Genomic DNA, 14,068 nt, shown 5'->3' with positions numbered 1-14,068 from the left:
GGAGTAACAGTGCTATAGAGTGTAAGGCACTAGTCAGAATCCTAAGACAGTTTTAAATGATAGTCTGCAGGAAGAATTTGGATGTTTGTAAGAACAGGTATATAGTTCCTGTCACTGCTAATTTTAACTTAATGTTGACTATTAAATTGCTTAGTTTTCTCCCTCCAAGATAGTTTACAAGAGTGATATTCCTCTTTGATAAGTACCAAAAAAAATCTACATCTTTGAGATGTTGAAAACATTTACTTCCCTTCTTGATAAGTGACAAGAGCTATCTCCCTCTTTTTCTGTTTTAGAATTGTGTATGAGAGTGAACCAACCGATATGCAATACATACGGTTATAACAATACATCGTTACCCAATGTATTGTGTCATGACATGATTTTGGAGGCGGAGAGGTCAATGTTTGCTGCAAGTGAAGTTTGGGTATCCAGTGTGCCGATCCCTGATGCATGTCAGGCAGCTCTCATGGAGGGACTTTGTGCCATCCACTTCCCCATGTGTTCAGATGGCAATGTTACACAGTTGTGCAAAGGGCAATGTGAAAGTAAGTACCTTAGGGTAGGAGGTATTGAATGCAGCCTGTTTCCAAACATTGTACCTTTTATTTTAAGACAGTTATTAGACCTAAGACGGCGAGAGTAATGGCACTGTGATATTGCTAACATTCTCTTTCTCTTTATTCTTCTAGTACAAACATTTCGGAACTAGATATTTTGGTGTTTCTTTTTCAGAATTCTTCACAATACTGGATTTCTGCATGCCTGAATTCGATGACCCAAGTTACTATAGAAATATATGTCACCTGCTACCTGACATTGACTGTAAGGTCATTGACCGTAAGTATTTATATCCACATGAAGTATTTATATCCACATGAAGTATTTATATCCACATAAAGTATTTATATCCCCATTACGTATTTGTATTCACATTTAGTATTTGTATCAACAGTAAGTATATATATATCCACAGTAAGTATTTATATTCACAGTAAGTATTTATATTCACATTAAGTATTTGTATTCACATTAAGTATTTTTATTCACATTAAGTATTTTATCACATTAAGTATTTGTATCAGTATGTGTAAAGCTAACACAAATTTAGTCACATTACTTGTTTGATCGTGGTACTTGGACGAAACTATTGAGTCGAAAGAATGTCAGCCCGTCACCAAGCATGAGTTTTTGGGAAAGCGTAAAAGCAAAAGTTTTTCAAATCAGAATGTGTCCATCATAAGTATTTACAAGCTAAACATTAAGTCCACAGTAGTCCCAACCATAATTTGATATTGCTAGACAATTTCAACTAACTTGTTAAATTCACTTACACATTGCCCCACAGGAGGCACATCAGTGTATTCTATGTATTTGAACGCAATATCCTTTGTGTCCAATCCCACACCACTTAGAAGGGGTTTCCAATTCGAGTCCAACGTTTTCCCTCCAACCATATATCTAACGTTTGTTAGAAAAAATCTGCACTATCCTGTCTCCCTGTTTGCTATCTTAAAACCATCCATATATAATAAACTCATCTGGATGCATACTTCGTTCAATGTATACATATCCCCTGACGTATTTAGCGTATCAGAACTAACAAACAAAAGTGCGTTCCAGTTGCAAATTGAAGTTTATGCGACCATGATGAGGACTCTTCTCTGCCATTTTGGCTTTTACATATTACAGTCTGAGGAGTTATCTGTGTGCCTTGCAGGTAGACCATTGATTATTTTTCGATGTTGAGTCTAGTATTGGATGTGCGTCCGGAACAAGGATGCTGCTCCTCGCGTCGTGGTCAACCGTTAGCCATCTTAGATACAGTCTCTGCCAGCCCCGTCCGTTATCAACGACGACTAACAGTGGTAGCATCCTTATGGATACTTACATTGTATATTCACTGTAACTGTATAAGTACTTATTACAGTTAAGTATTTATATTCATCAGTATGATGTTCTCGCTGCGGCGCCATTATATCCAACTTAAGTATTTGTATCTTATCCTGTCTCCATGTCATAATGAAATATATAATAAACCCCCTCATCATGGATTACTTTGTTGAAATGACATCAAAACTGCTGTGTGCTATAAAGTCTAATCCCAATATGATTTTACCAACATCTTGTGGTGATATTTATGAGTTCAGTCAAGCTCTACTCCATGCTTTTACATATTACAAAGTTATCTGCCATTGGGTCAGGTAGCCTTATAGCACAATTTCCGTGCGATTGACATTGATTGTGTAAATGCAGTTATAAAAACATGGTTAATGCATAAAACAAATAATCAAAGTGATTCACCAAAAAAGAAAATTACAGTTTTTGGCGGCCATTTTACTTTTTATACATCACTGTAGTTAAGGTAAAAAGTAAAATATAATCTCGAAGGACCTAAGGGTGATGCTTATGGCCATACCGTGTTGCTTTTACATATTACAGCTGGCCCGTTCTCATATACGAATTTGTGATTTACTTTTAAGCCGGCGTCTTTATGCCGTAACCTCTCCGTTAACAATCGACTTCTTCTCCATAACCACTGGTTGGAATATAACAAAATTTGACTGGTAGCATCCTTATGGATTACTGATTTAAAATTGTACATATGATGGGGCTGACCACCAAGGGGCTTGAGGGGCGGGGCCAAAGGGGGTCAATTTAGCTATTTCCATATAAACGACTTCTTCTCTGAAACTTAGCATGGTATATCACTCATAATGCAATGGTAGCATCCTAATATGATAGGGATTCAAAATTGTACAAATGATGGGGCTGACCCTCCGGGGGCATGAGGGGAGGGGTCAAAAGGGGGTCAATTTTACTTCTGTCTACTGATATCCATATATGCAAATGCCATGACTTCTTTTCTGCAAAACTAATAGCATGGGACAATTTTACACTCCATAAAATGCAATGGTTTTTAGCAGCCTTAAAGTGTGGGGATTTAAAGTTGTACAAATGATGGGGCTGATCCTCCGGGGGCTTGAGCGACGGGGTCAAAAGGGGTCAATTTGGCTATTTCTATCTAAACGACTTCTTTTTTGCAACTAAGCATGGGATAGCACTCAAAATGCAATGGTAGCATCCTTATAGGGTGGGGATTCAAAATTGTAAAAACGATAGGGCTGACCCTCCTGGGGCCTTGGGCGCGGGGCCAAAAAAGTTAATTAGGCTACTATTTTTAATTTTTTATATAAATTACTTTCTCTCCGAAACTATGTATTGATAGCATATTTGTATGGTATCTATAGCATCATTATATGGTTGGGATTCAAAATTAAACAAATCTTGGGGTCAATTTGTCTTTGTGATTTTTCAATCTCTAATTACTAAATTATAGAATTACTCAAAGAATAAACAACAGGTGAGTGATACAGGCCATCTGGGTCTCTTGTTTAAGAAAACCACGCGAGTTTTGATCTCAACATGGAAACCTTCCTGGAAAGGAAGAACCTGTAATTTGCGGAAAAGATTTAAATGTGACAAAGAAGTACTACTTACCACATATACAAAATGGTATAAGTTAGAGGCACACGCTCACAAGCTAGAGATGTAACAAAAGAAAATTATGATAATGAAAAACACTATAAACCCATCAGCGAGCATTCGGGCCTCGGTTGGAATTAAATGTCATGTTTCCTGGTGCGTTTCTATTATACTGAAGATTTCAAAAGGAGACCGTTTTAGAATTATGGGGGTGATATACCCAGTTTTGATTGCACTATTGTGTAATCTTATTATCTGGTTGTAGACTAGATACCTCGTGATTGGCTCGATGATCGCCCTCGACCTTTCCTGTCTTACATTGACAATGCTATAAAACAAAGATGCCCTATTTGTCTTATAAACGTTGTTTACAACGTAGTTAGAGATCAACATTAACGCGATGAGTGTTTAAAATTGTCAAGTATTCCTTGTGTTAACATTGGTGCTTCACTTACCTATTACAGGTATAGAAAACTTCAACTTTACTGTACCAGCAACAAACGACACCACACCACCGACTAATGATACGTCGCCCCCAAGCAACACAACTCCATCACCACCAGCTAACGTCACCTGGCCTAAGTCTATAGCAGGTAACGTTTCCAGGCCGAACTGTATACAGTAGACCCACGATAATCCGGTCGTCAATAGTCTTGAAAACGCACAATCCAGATTGATATATCAGGAACTGATCTTATCATTGACAAAGTAAACGGCAGACCGAAAACTCCGAACGGTTTGGGCTCGGACCACAGGTATTCAGGTTATCGACGGTCCACTGTAGCACTACCCTAACACAACAAAGATGCATTTTTAATAGTTTCATCGCCGTACACTGGAATAGTAATTTTAATGCAAATCCATCGAATATGAATATTTTGTCTTTTTTTCAATAATTAAAACATCTCGGTCTTGTGATCACGGATACAAATGCTGGACTTGATGGAATTAACCATTAGTGTTCTGTTACGTATCAGATCTGTATCGGTATATTCATGTCTGCCTCTGTAAATACCCAGTAATTGTGTGATTTATGTCCACAGACAATGTCAGTCTGACGGTGAACCAGGATGGTTTGGCTACAGCCATGTTCGACGGCACCAATTACCCTGTATGTCATGTACCATCACGGGAGGCACGACTCATGTGTGAAAAGGCTGGTTTTAGGCAAGTAATACTATACATGTATATGCATTGATTCCCAATGTAGTCCGAACAATTGCATTGGGTTTTTTTTGTTCCGTTTGTTTTTTTTTCACTTGTTTTTTGTCGGTTTTTTATGTCTACTCAAGTCAACCAAAATGCGCCCTTCCTGATTTCATGCTATTTCAGACATTGTATTCATTCAACGGTTCATTTTACTTACATGAGTGTTCGGTCAATAGAAAAAAACCTGATGGCATTCACAAATATACCACACCTTGGTATGTTTAGTAAGGCATTCAAAAATATACCACACCTTGGTATGTTTAGTAAGACATTCAAAAATATACCACACCTTGGTATGTTTAGTAAGGCATTCAAAAATATACCACACCTTGGTATGTTTAGTAAGGCATTCAAAAATATACCACACCTTGGTATGTTTAGTAAGGCATTCAAAAATATACCACACCTTGGTATATTTAGTAAGGCATTCAAAAATATACCACACCTTGGTATATTTAGTAAGGCATTCAAAAATATACCAAAACTTAGTATAAAGTTAACCGAGGCATTCAAAAATATACCAAAACTTAGTAAAAGTTAATAGGGCATTCAAAAAAAAATATACCAAAACTTAGTAAAGTTAATAGGGCATTCAAAAATATGCACCAAAACTTAGTAAAGTTTAATAGGGCATTCAAAAATATACCAAAACTTAGTAAAGTTAATAGGGCATTCAAAAATATACCAAAACTTAGTAAAGTTAATAGGGCATTCAAAAATATACCAAAACTTAGTAAAGTTAATAGGGCATTCAAAAATATACCAAAACTTAGTAAAGTTAATAGGGCATTCAAAAATATACCAAAACTTAGTAAAGTTAATAAGGGTTATTCAAAAATATACCTACAACTTAGTAAACGTTTCAAAAATAGTAAAAACTAGGCATTCAAAAATATACCACACCTGGTATCTTTAGTAAGCGCATTCAAAAAATATACCAAACCTTGGTAAAGTTTAGTAAGGCATTCAAAAATATACCAAAACTTAGTAAAGTTAATAGGGCATTCAAAAATATACCAAAACTTAGTAAAGTTAATAGGGCATTCAAAAATATACCAAAACTTGGTAAAGTTAATAGGGCATTCAAAAATATACCAAAACTTGGTAAAGTTTAATAGGGCATTATGCAAAAATATTACATTCAAAACTTGGTAAAATTTAACAATAGGGCATTCAAAAATATACCAAAACTTAGTAAAGTTAATAAGGCATTCAAAAAATATACCAAAAACTTAGTAAAGTTAATAGGGCATTCAAAAATATACCAAAACTTAAGTAAAGTTAAAAAATAATATTCAAATTGCGTATATTACACAAAATTCAGTAAACAGTTAATCTTAGCTGGCATTTCAAAAATATAACCAAAACTTAGTAAAGTTACCTAAACGTAGGGCATTCAAAAAATATACCAACCTTGTAGTAAAAGTTAATAGGGGTATTCAAAAAAAATACCAAAACTTAGTAAAGTATAATAGGGGCATTCAAAAATATACCACAAAACTTAGTAAAAGTTAAACTGTGGGGGCATTCAAAAATATACCAAAACTTAGTAACAGTTAATAGGGGCATTCAAAAAATATACCAAAACTTAGTAAAAAATTAAAAAAATTGGTAGTTAATAGGGCATTCAAAAATATACCAAAACTTAGTAAAAGTTAAATAGGGCATTCAAAAATATACCAAAACTTAGTAAAGTTAATAGGGCATTCAAAAATATACCAAAACTTAGTAAAGTTAATAGGGCATTCAAAAATATACCAAAACTTAGAAAAGTTAATAGGGTATTCAAAAACTATACCAAAACTTTGTACAATTAATAGGACAAAAAATAGTATACCTTGACAAGTAATGCGTTTTGTTTACACAGTGCTGGACATTCTGAAATGCAAGGACTGCATTCTGAGATGGCGATAGGTGTGGCCTGTATGGACAACAGTACAAGTCTGTCTGACTGTTACCTAAACGTCACATCCTGCTACCTAGGCACACTCTACTGTGGTAGGTCTAATCACTATAGTCAATGTTCTTATTCCAGGATCATAATACTTCAGTGACTTGGAGTAGACATGAAATAAATAAAATGTATTTGTTTGAACGAAATAGTATGGCGTGCGAACGCAATAATTTCATTTCTTTCATACCTACGGGTGTAATACTGGCTGGTCTAAGGCAATACACTCATGCCACCCTGAGGTATGTATTGCATGGCTACCCATGCAATAAAGCATCGTGACATCACGGCCTTCATCAAAATCTATTACAGTAGCCCGGAATGGTTGTTCACGTGATTAGAAAAAATTGACTTTCACACACGAATTTATCAGAATTGTTGTAAAATTGCAATAAACATGAGTCTATACAGGGTCCACTGTTGTTTGGTTAGAAACACGCAGAATGTTAGAAAAGCTCTACAGGGCCCACTGTTGTTTATGGTTAGAACAACACACAGAATGACATGGTCTATACAGGGCCCACTGTTGTTTTGGTTAGAAAAAGCACGCAGAATGACATGGAGTCTATACATGGCCCACTGTTGTTTTAGGTTAGAAAACACGCAGAATGACATGAGTCTATACAGGGCCCACTGTTGTTTGGTTAGAAAACACACAGAATGACATGAGTCTATACAGGGCCCACTGTTGTTTGGTTAGAAAACACACAGAATGACATGAGTCTATACAGGGCCCACTGTTGTTTGGTTAGAAAACACACAGAATGACATGAGTCTATACAGGGCCCACTGTTGTTTGGTTAGAAAACACGCAGAATGACATGAGTCTATACAGGGCCCACTGTTGTTTGGTTAGAAAACACACAGAATGACATGAGTCTATACAGGGCCCACTGTTGTTTGGTTAGAAAACACGCAGAATGACATGAGTCTATACAGGGCCCACTGTTGTTTGGTTAGAAAACACACAGAATGACATGAGTCTATACAGGGCCCACTGTTGTTTGGTTAGAAAACACACACACACAGAATGACATGAGTCTGTACAGGGGCCCACTGTTGTTTGGTTAGAAAACACACAGTAGAATGACATGAGTCTTATACAGGGCCCACTGTTGTTTGGTTAGAAAACACGCAGAATGACATGAGTCTATACAGGGCCCACTGTTGTTTGGTTAGAAAACACACAGAATGACATGAGTCTATACAGGGCCCACTGTTGTTTTGTTAGAAAACACGCAGAATGACATGAGTCTATACAGGGCCCACTGTTGTTTGGTTAGAAAACACACAGAATGACATGAGTCTATACAGGGCCCACTGTTGTTTGGTTAGAAAACACGCAGAATGACATGAGTCTATACAGGGCCCACTGTTGTTTGGTTAGAAGAACACACGCAGAATGACATGAGTCTATACAGGGCCCACTGTTGTTTGGTTAGAAAACACGCAGAATGACATGAGTCTATACAGGGCCCACTGTTGTTTGGTTAGAAAACACACAGAATGACCATGAGTCTATACAGGGCCACTGTTGTTTGGTTAGAAAACACACAGAATGACATGAGTCTATACAGGGCCCACTGTTGTTTGGTTAGAAAACACACAGAATGACATGAGTCTATACAGGGCCCACTGTTGTTTGGTTAGAAAACACACAGAATGACATGAGTCTATACAGGGCCCACTGTTGTTTGGTTAGAAAACACGCAGAATGACATGAGTCTATACAGGGCCCACTGTTGTTTGGTTAGAAAACACACAGAATGACATGAGTCTATACAGGGCCCACTGTTGTTTGGTTAGAAAACACACAGAATGACATGAGTCTATACAGGGCCCACTGTTGTTTGGTTAGAAAACACGCAGAATGACATGAGTCTATACAGGGCCCACTGTTGTTTGGTTAGAAAACACGCAGAATGACATGAGTCTATACAGGGCCCACTGTTGTTTGGTTAGAAAAACACGCAGAATGACATGAGTCTATACAGGGCCCACTGTTGTTTTGTTAGAAAACACACAGAATGACATGAGTCTATACAGGGCCCACTGTTGTTTTGTTAGAAAACACACAGAATGACATGAGTCTATACAGGGCCCACTGTTGTTTGGTTAGAAAACACACAGAATGACATGAGTCTATACAGGGCCCACTGTTGTTTTGTTTGAAAACACGCAGAATGACATGAGTCTTATACAGGGCCCACTGTTGTTTGGTTATAGAAAACACGCAGAATGACATGAGTCTATACAGGGCCCACTGTTGTTTGGTTAGAAAACACGCAGAATGACATGAGTCTATACAGGGCCCACTGTTGTTTGGTTAGAAAACACACAGAATGACATGAGTCTATACAGGGCCCACTGTTGTTTGGTTAGAAAACACGCAGAATGACATGAGTCTATACAGGGCCCACTGTTGTTTGGTTAGAAAACACGCAGAATGACATGAGTCTATACAGGGCCCACTGTTGTTTGGTTAGAAAACACGCAGAATGACATGAGTCTATACAGGGCCCACTGTTGTTTGGTTAGAAAACACGCAGAATGACATGAGTCTATACAGGGCCCACTGTTGTTTGGTTAGAAAACACACAGAATGACATGAGTCTATACAGGGCCACTGTTGTTTGGTTAGAAAACACACAGAATGACATGAGTCTATACAGGGCCCACTGTTGTTTGGTTAGAAAACACGCAGAATGACATGAGTCTATACAGGGGCCCACTGTTGTTTGGTTAGAAAACACCAGAATGACATGAGTCTATACAGGGCCCACTGTTGTTTGGTTAGAAAACACACAGAATGACATGAGTCTATACAGGGCCCACTGTTGTTTGGTTAGAAAACACACAGAATGACATGAGTCTATACAGGGCCCACTGTTGTTTGGTTAGAAAACACACAGAATGATGACATGAGTCTATACAGGGCCCACTGTTGTTTGGTTAGAAAACACACAGAATGACATGAGTCTATACAGGGCCCACTGTTGTTTGGTTAGAAAACACACAGAATGGACATGAGTCTATACAGGGCCCACTGTTGTTTGGTTAGAAAAACACACAGAATGACATGAAGTCTATACAGGCCCCACTGTTGTTTGGTTAGAAAACACACAGAATGACATGAGTCTATACAGGGCCCACTGTTGTTTGGTTAGAAAACACACAGAATGACATGAGTCTATACAGGGCCCACTGTTGTTTGGTTAGAAAACACACAGAAATGACATGAGTCTATACAGGGCCCACTGTTGTTTGGTTAGAAAACACGCAGAATGACATGAGTCTATACAGGGCCCACTGTTGTTTGGTTAGAAAACACACAGAATGACATGAGTCTATACAGGCCCACTGTTGTTTGGTTAGAAAACACGCAGATATGACATGAGTCTATACAGGGCCACTGTTGTTTGGTTAGAAAACACACAGAATGACATGAGTCTATACAGGGCCCCACTGTTGTTTGGTTAGAAAACACACAGAATGACATGAGTCTATACAGGGCCCACTGTTGTTTTGGTTAGAAAACACACAGAATGACATGAGGTCTTATACAGGGCCACTGTTGTTTTTGTTAGAAAACACACAGAATGACATGAGTCTATACAGGGCCCACTGTTGTTTGGTTAGAAAACACGCAGAATGACATGAGTCTATACAGGGCCCACCACTGTTGTTTGGTTAGAAAAACCACAGAATGACATGAGTCATATACAGGGCCCTACTGTTGTTTGGTTAGAAAACACACAGAATGACATGAGTATATACAGGGCCCACTGTTGTTTTGGTTAGAAAAACACCAGCAGAAAGACAAGATTCTATACAGTGCTCCCACTATTTGTATGGTTAGAAAACACGCAGAATGACATGTGTCCTATACAGGGCCCACTGTTGTTTGGTTAGAAAACACGCAGAATGACGTGAGTCCTATACAGACCAACTTGTTGTTTTGTCTAGAAAAAACACAACAGAAATGACATGAGTCTATACAGGGCCCACTGTTGTTTGGTTAGCAAACACAGCAGAATGACACGTGTTACTATATACAGGGCGCAACATGTAGTTTGATTAGAAAACACACACAAAGTGAATGACATGAGTATATACAGGGCCCACTGTTGTTTGGTTAGAATACACGCAGAATGACATGAGTCTATGCAGTCGAGGCCCCACTTGTTTTGCTTAGAAAATCACCAGAATGACATGAAGTCTATACAGGGCCCACTGTTGTTTGGTTAGGAAAACACACAGAATGACATGAGTCTATACAGGGGGCCCACTGTTGTTTTGTTAGAAAAACATCGACAGAATGACATGAAGTAATATACAGGGCCCACTGTTGTTTTAGGTTAGAAACACACAGGAATGACATGAGTTTATACAGGGCCTCACTGTTGTTCTGCTTAGGAAAAACACAACAGGAATGACATAAGACTTACAAGGGACAGACTGTTGTTTGTGCTTAGAAAACACACAGAATGGACATAAGTCATATACAGGGCCCACATGTTGTTTGGTTAGAAAACACGCAGAAATGACAATTGAAGTCTATAACAGGGCCCACTGTTGTTTAGTTAGAAAACACACACAGAATGACATGAGATCTATACAGGGGGACCACTGTTTTTTGCTTAGAACAAAACACACAGAATGACAATAAGTGTCTTTTAACAGAGGCCCACTGTTGTTTGGTTAGAAAACACACAGAATGACATGAGTCTGTACAGGGCCCCACTGTTGTTTGGTTTAGAAAACAACACAGAATAACATGAAGTCTATACAGGGGCCCACTGTTGTTTGGTTAGAAAAACACAAACAGAATGACATGAGTATTATACAGGGCCCACTGTTGTTTTGCTTAGAAAACCCACACAGAATGACATGAGTCCCTATACAGTGCCCACTGTTGTTGGTTAGAAAACACACACAGAATGACATGAGTCTATACAGGGCCCACTGTTGTTTGGTTAGGCCAAACACGCAGAATGACATGAGTCTGTACAGGGCCCACACTGTTGTTTGGTATAGGAAATACACGACAGAATGACATGAGTATATACAGGGCCCACTGTTGTTTGCTTAGAAAAAACACAGAATGACCATGAGTCTATACAGGGCCCACAGTTGTTTGGTTAGAAAACACACAGAATGACATGAGTCTATACAGGGGCCCACTCCACTTTGTTTGCTTAGAGAAACACGCAGAATGACATGTATCTATACAGGGCCCACTGTTGTTTGGTTAGAAAACACACAGAATGAACAATGAGTCTAACAGACCCCACTATTTTTGTTAGAAACCACGCAGAATGACATGAGTCTATACAGGGACCCACTGTTGTTTGGTTAGAAAACACGCAGAATGACATGAGTCTATACTGGGCCCACTGTTGTTTGGTTAGAAAAAACACGCAGAATGACATGAGTCTATACAGGACCACTGTTGTTTGGTTAGAAAACACGCAGAATGACAAGAGTCTATACAGACCCCACTTTTTATGTTAGAACCACGCAGAATAACACGGCCCAGGAATGACAATGCACGTAGATACATGAGTCTATACAGGGCCCACTGTTGTTTGGTTAGAAAACACGCCAGAATGACATGAGTCTATACAGGCCCACTGTTGTTCTGGTTAGAAAAACATCGCTGAATGACATGAGTCTATTACAGGCCCCACTGTTGTTTGGTTAGAAAAAACTCGCTGGAATGACATGAGGTCTAAACAGGGCACCACTGTTTGTTTGGTGTTCATTACGACTAGAGCAAGTTAATGACAATTATGAATCATTCCCTTAAGTTGTCTGAGAAAAAGAAGCACGAGTCTGGCGATGGGGACGAGACCAGAACGTTGCTAACCCAACCAGCAGCTGTGTTTCCATCTCAGGTTAATCATACAGACTTTAATGCAATTATTAATAGTTTAAATGTAAATTTCAATACGTTTTTGAAAACTGCTTACTTATACAGATTTCTTGTGAATTACGAGTCTAGTTTAATTTTATTTTAACTTTTAGTTGATATTATCTTGTTATTGTTGTAGATGCTACAGCGGGTTGTGAATTAGTTAATTAGTTTAATGTCGTATTTGATGAACTTATCTTGTTAGTTGATGCTACAAGCGGGTTGTGAATTAGTTATTAGTTTAATATTATTTGATGAACTTTATCTTGTTAGTTGATGCTACAGCGGGTTGTGAATTAGTAATTATAGTTTAATATTATTTGATGAACTTTATCTTGTTAGGGTGATGCTACAGCGGGTTGTGAATTAGTAATTATAGTTTAATATTATTTGATGAACTTATCTTGTTAGGTGATGCTACAGCGGGTTGTGAATTAGTAATTATTAGTTTAATATTATTTGATGAACTTTATCTTGTTAGGTGATGCTACAGCGGGTTGTGAATTAGTTATTGTTTAATATTATTTGATGAACTTTATCTTGTTAGGTGATGCTACAGCGGGTTGTGAATTAGTAATTATAGTTTAATATTATTTGTGATGAACTTTATCTTGTTAGGTGATGCTACAGCAGGTTGTGAATTAGTAATTGTTTAATATTATTTGATGAACTTTATCTTGTTAGGTGATGCTACAGCAGGTTGTGAATTAGTAATTGTTTAATATTATTTGATGAACTTATCTCGTTAGGTGATGCTACAGCAGGTTGTGAATTAGTAATTGTTTAATATTATTTGATGAACTTTATCTCGTTAGGTGATGCTACAGCAGGTTGTGAATTAGTAATTTTTAATATATATTATTTGATGAACTTTATCTTGTTAGGTGATGCTACAGCGGGTTGTGAATTAGTAATTATAGTTTAATATTATTTGATGAACTTTATCTTGTTAGGTGATGCTACAGCAGGTTGTGAATTAGTAATTATAGTTTAATATTATTTGATGAACTTTATCTTGTTAGGTGATGCTACAGCAGGTTGTGAATTAGTAATTATGTTTGATATTATTTGATGAACTTTATCTTGTTAGTTGATTCTACAGCAGGTTGTGAATAAGTTATAGTTTAATAATATTCGATGAACTTTATCTTGTTAGTTGATGCTACAGCAGGTTGTGAATTAGTAATTGTTTAATATTATTTGATGAACTTATCTCGTTAGGTGATGCTACAGCAGGTTGTGAATTAGTAATTGTTTAATATTATTTGATGAACTTTATCTTGTTAGGTGATGCTACAGCAGGTTGTGAATTAGTAATTGTTTAATATTATTTGATGAACTTTATCTTGTTAGGTGATGCTACAGCAGGTTGTGAATTAGTTATAGTTTAATATTATTTGATGAACTTTATCTTGTTAGTTGATGCTACAGCAGGTTGTGAATTAGTTATAGTTTAATATTATTTGATGAACTTTATCTTGTTAGTTGATGCTACAGCGGGGTTGTGA

At 37.4% G+C, this 14,068-nt stretch overlaps 1 protein-coding gene across 4 annotated transcripts in view; it reads left to right on the top strand.

Moving 5' to 3' along the window:
- LOC138309056 (uncharacterized) overlaps positions 1-14,068 on the top strand; it is a 224,345-nt gene that overhangs the window by 154,951 nt on the left and 55,326 nt on the right. For all 4 annotated transcript variants that reach the window (XM_069250180.1, XM_069250182.1, XM_069250181.1 and 1 more), the window contains 5 exons: positions 297-548; positions 736-840; positions 3,951-4,079; positions 4,530-4,653; positions 6,563-6,693. In XM_069250180.1, the coding sequence (XP_069106281.1) occupies positions 297-548; positions 736-840; positions 3,951-4,079; positions 4,530-4,653; positions 6,563-6,693 (741 nt within the window). The remainder of the gene's footprint in view (positions 1-296; positions 549-735; positions 841-3,950; positions 4,080-4,529; positions 4,654-6,562; positions 6,694-14,068) is intronic.

The sequence above is a fragment of the Argopecten irradians genome, chromosome 15, assembly GCF_041381155.1.
Source record: "Argopecten irradians isolate NY chromosome 15, Ai_NY, whole genome shotgun sequence".
NCBI classification, from domain to species: domain Eukaryota; kingdom Metazoa; phylum Mollusca; class Bivalvia; order Pectinida; family Pectinidae; genus Argopecten; species Argopecten irradians.
The sequence above is the reverse complement of the archived record's forward strand: the minus strand, read 5'-3'. Positions and strand labels throughout refer to the sequence as shown.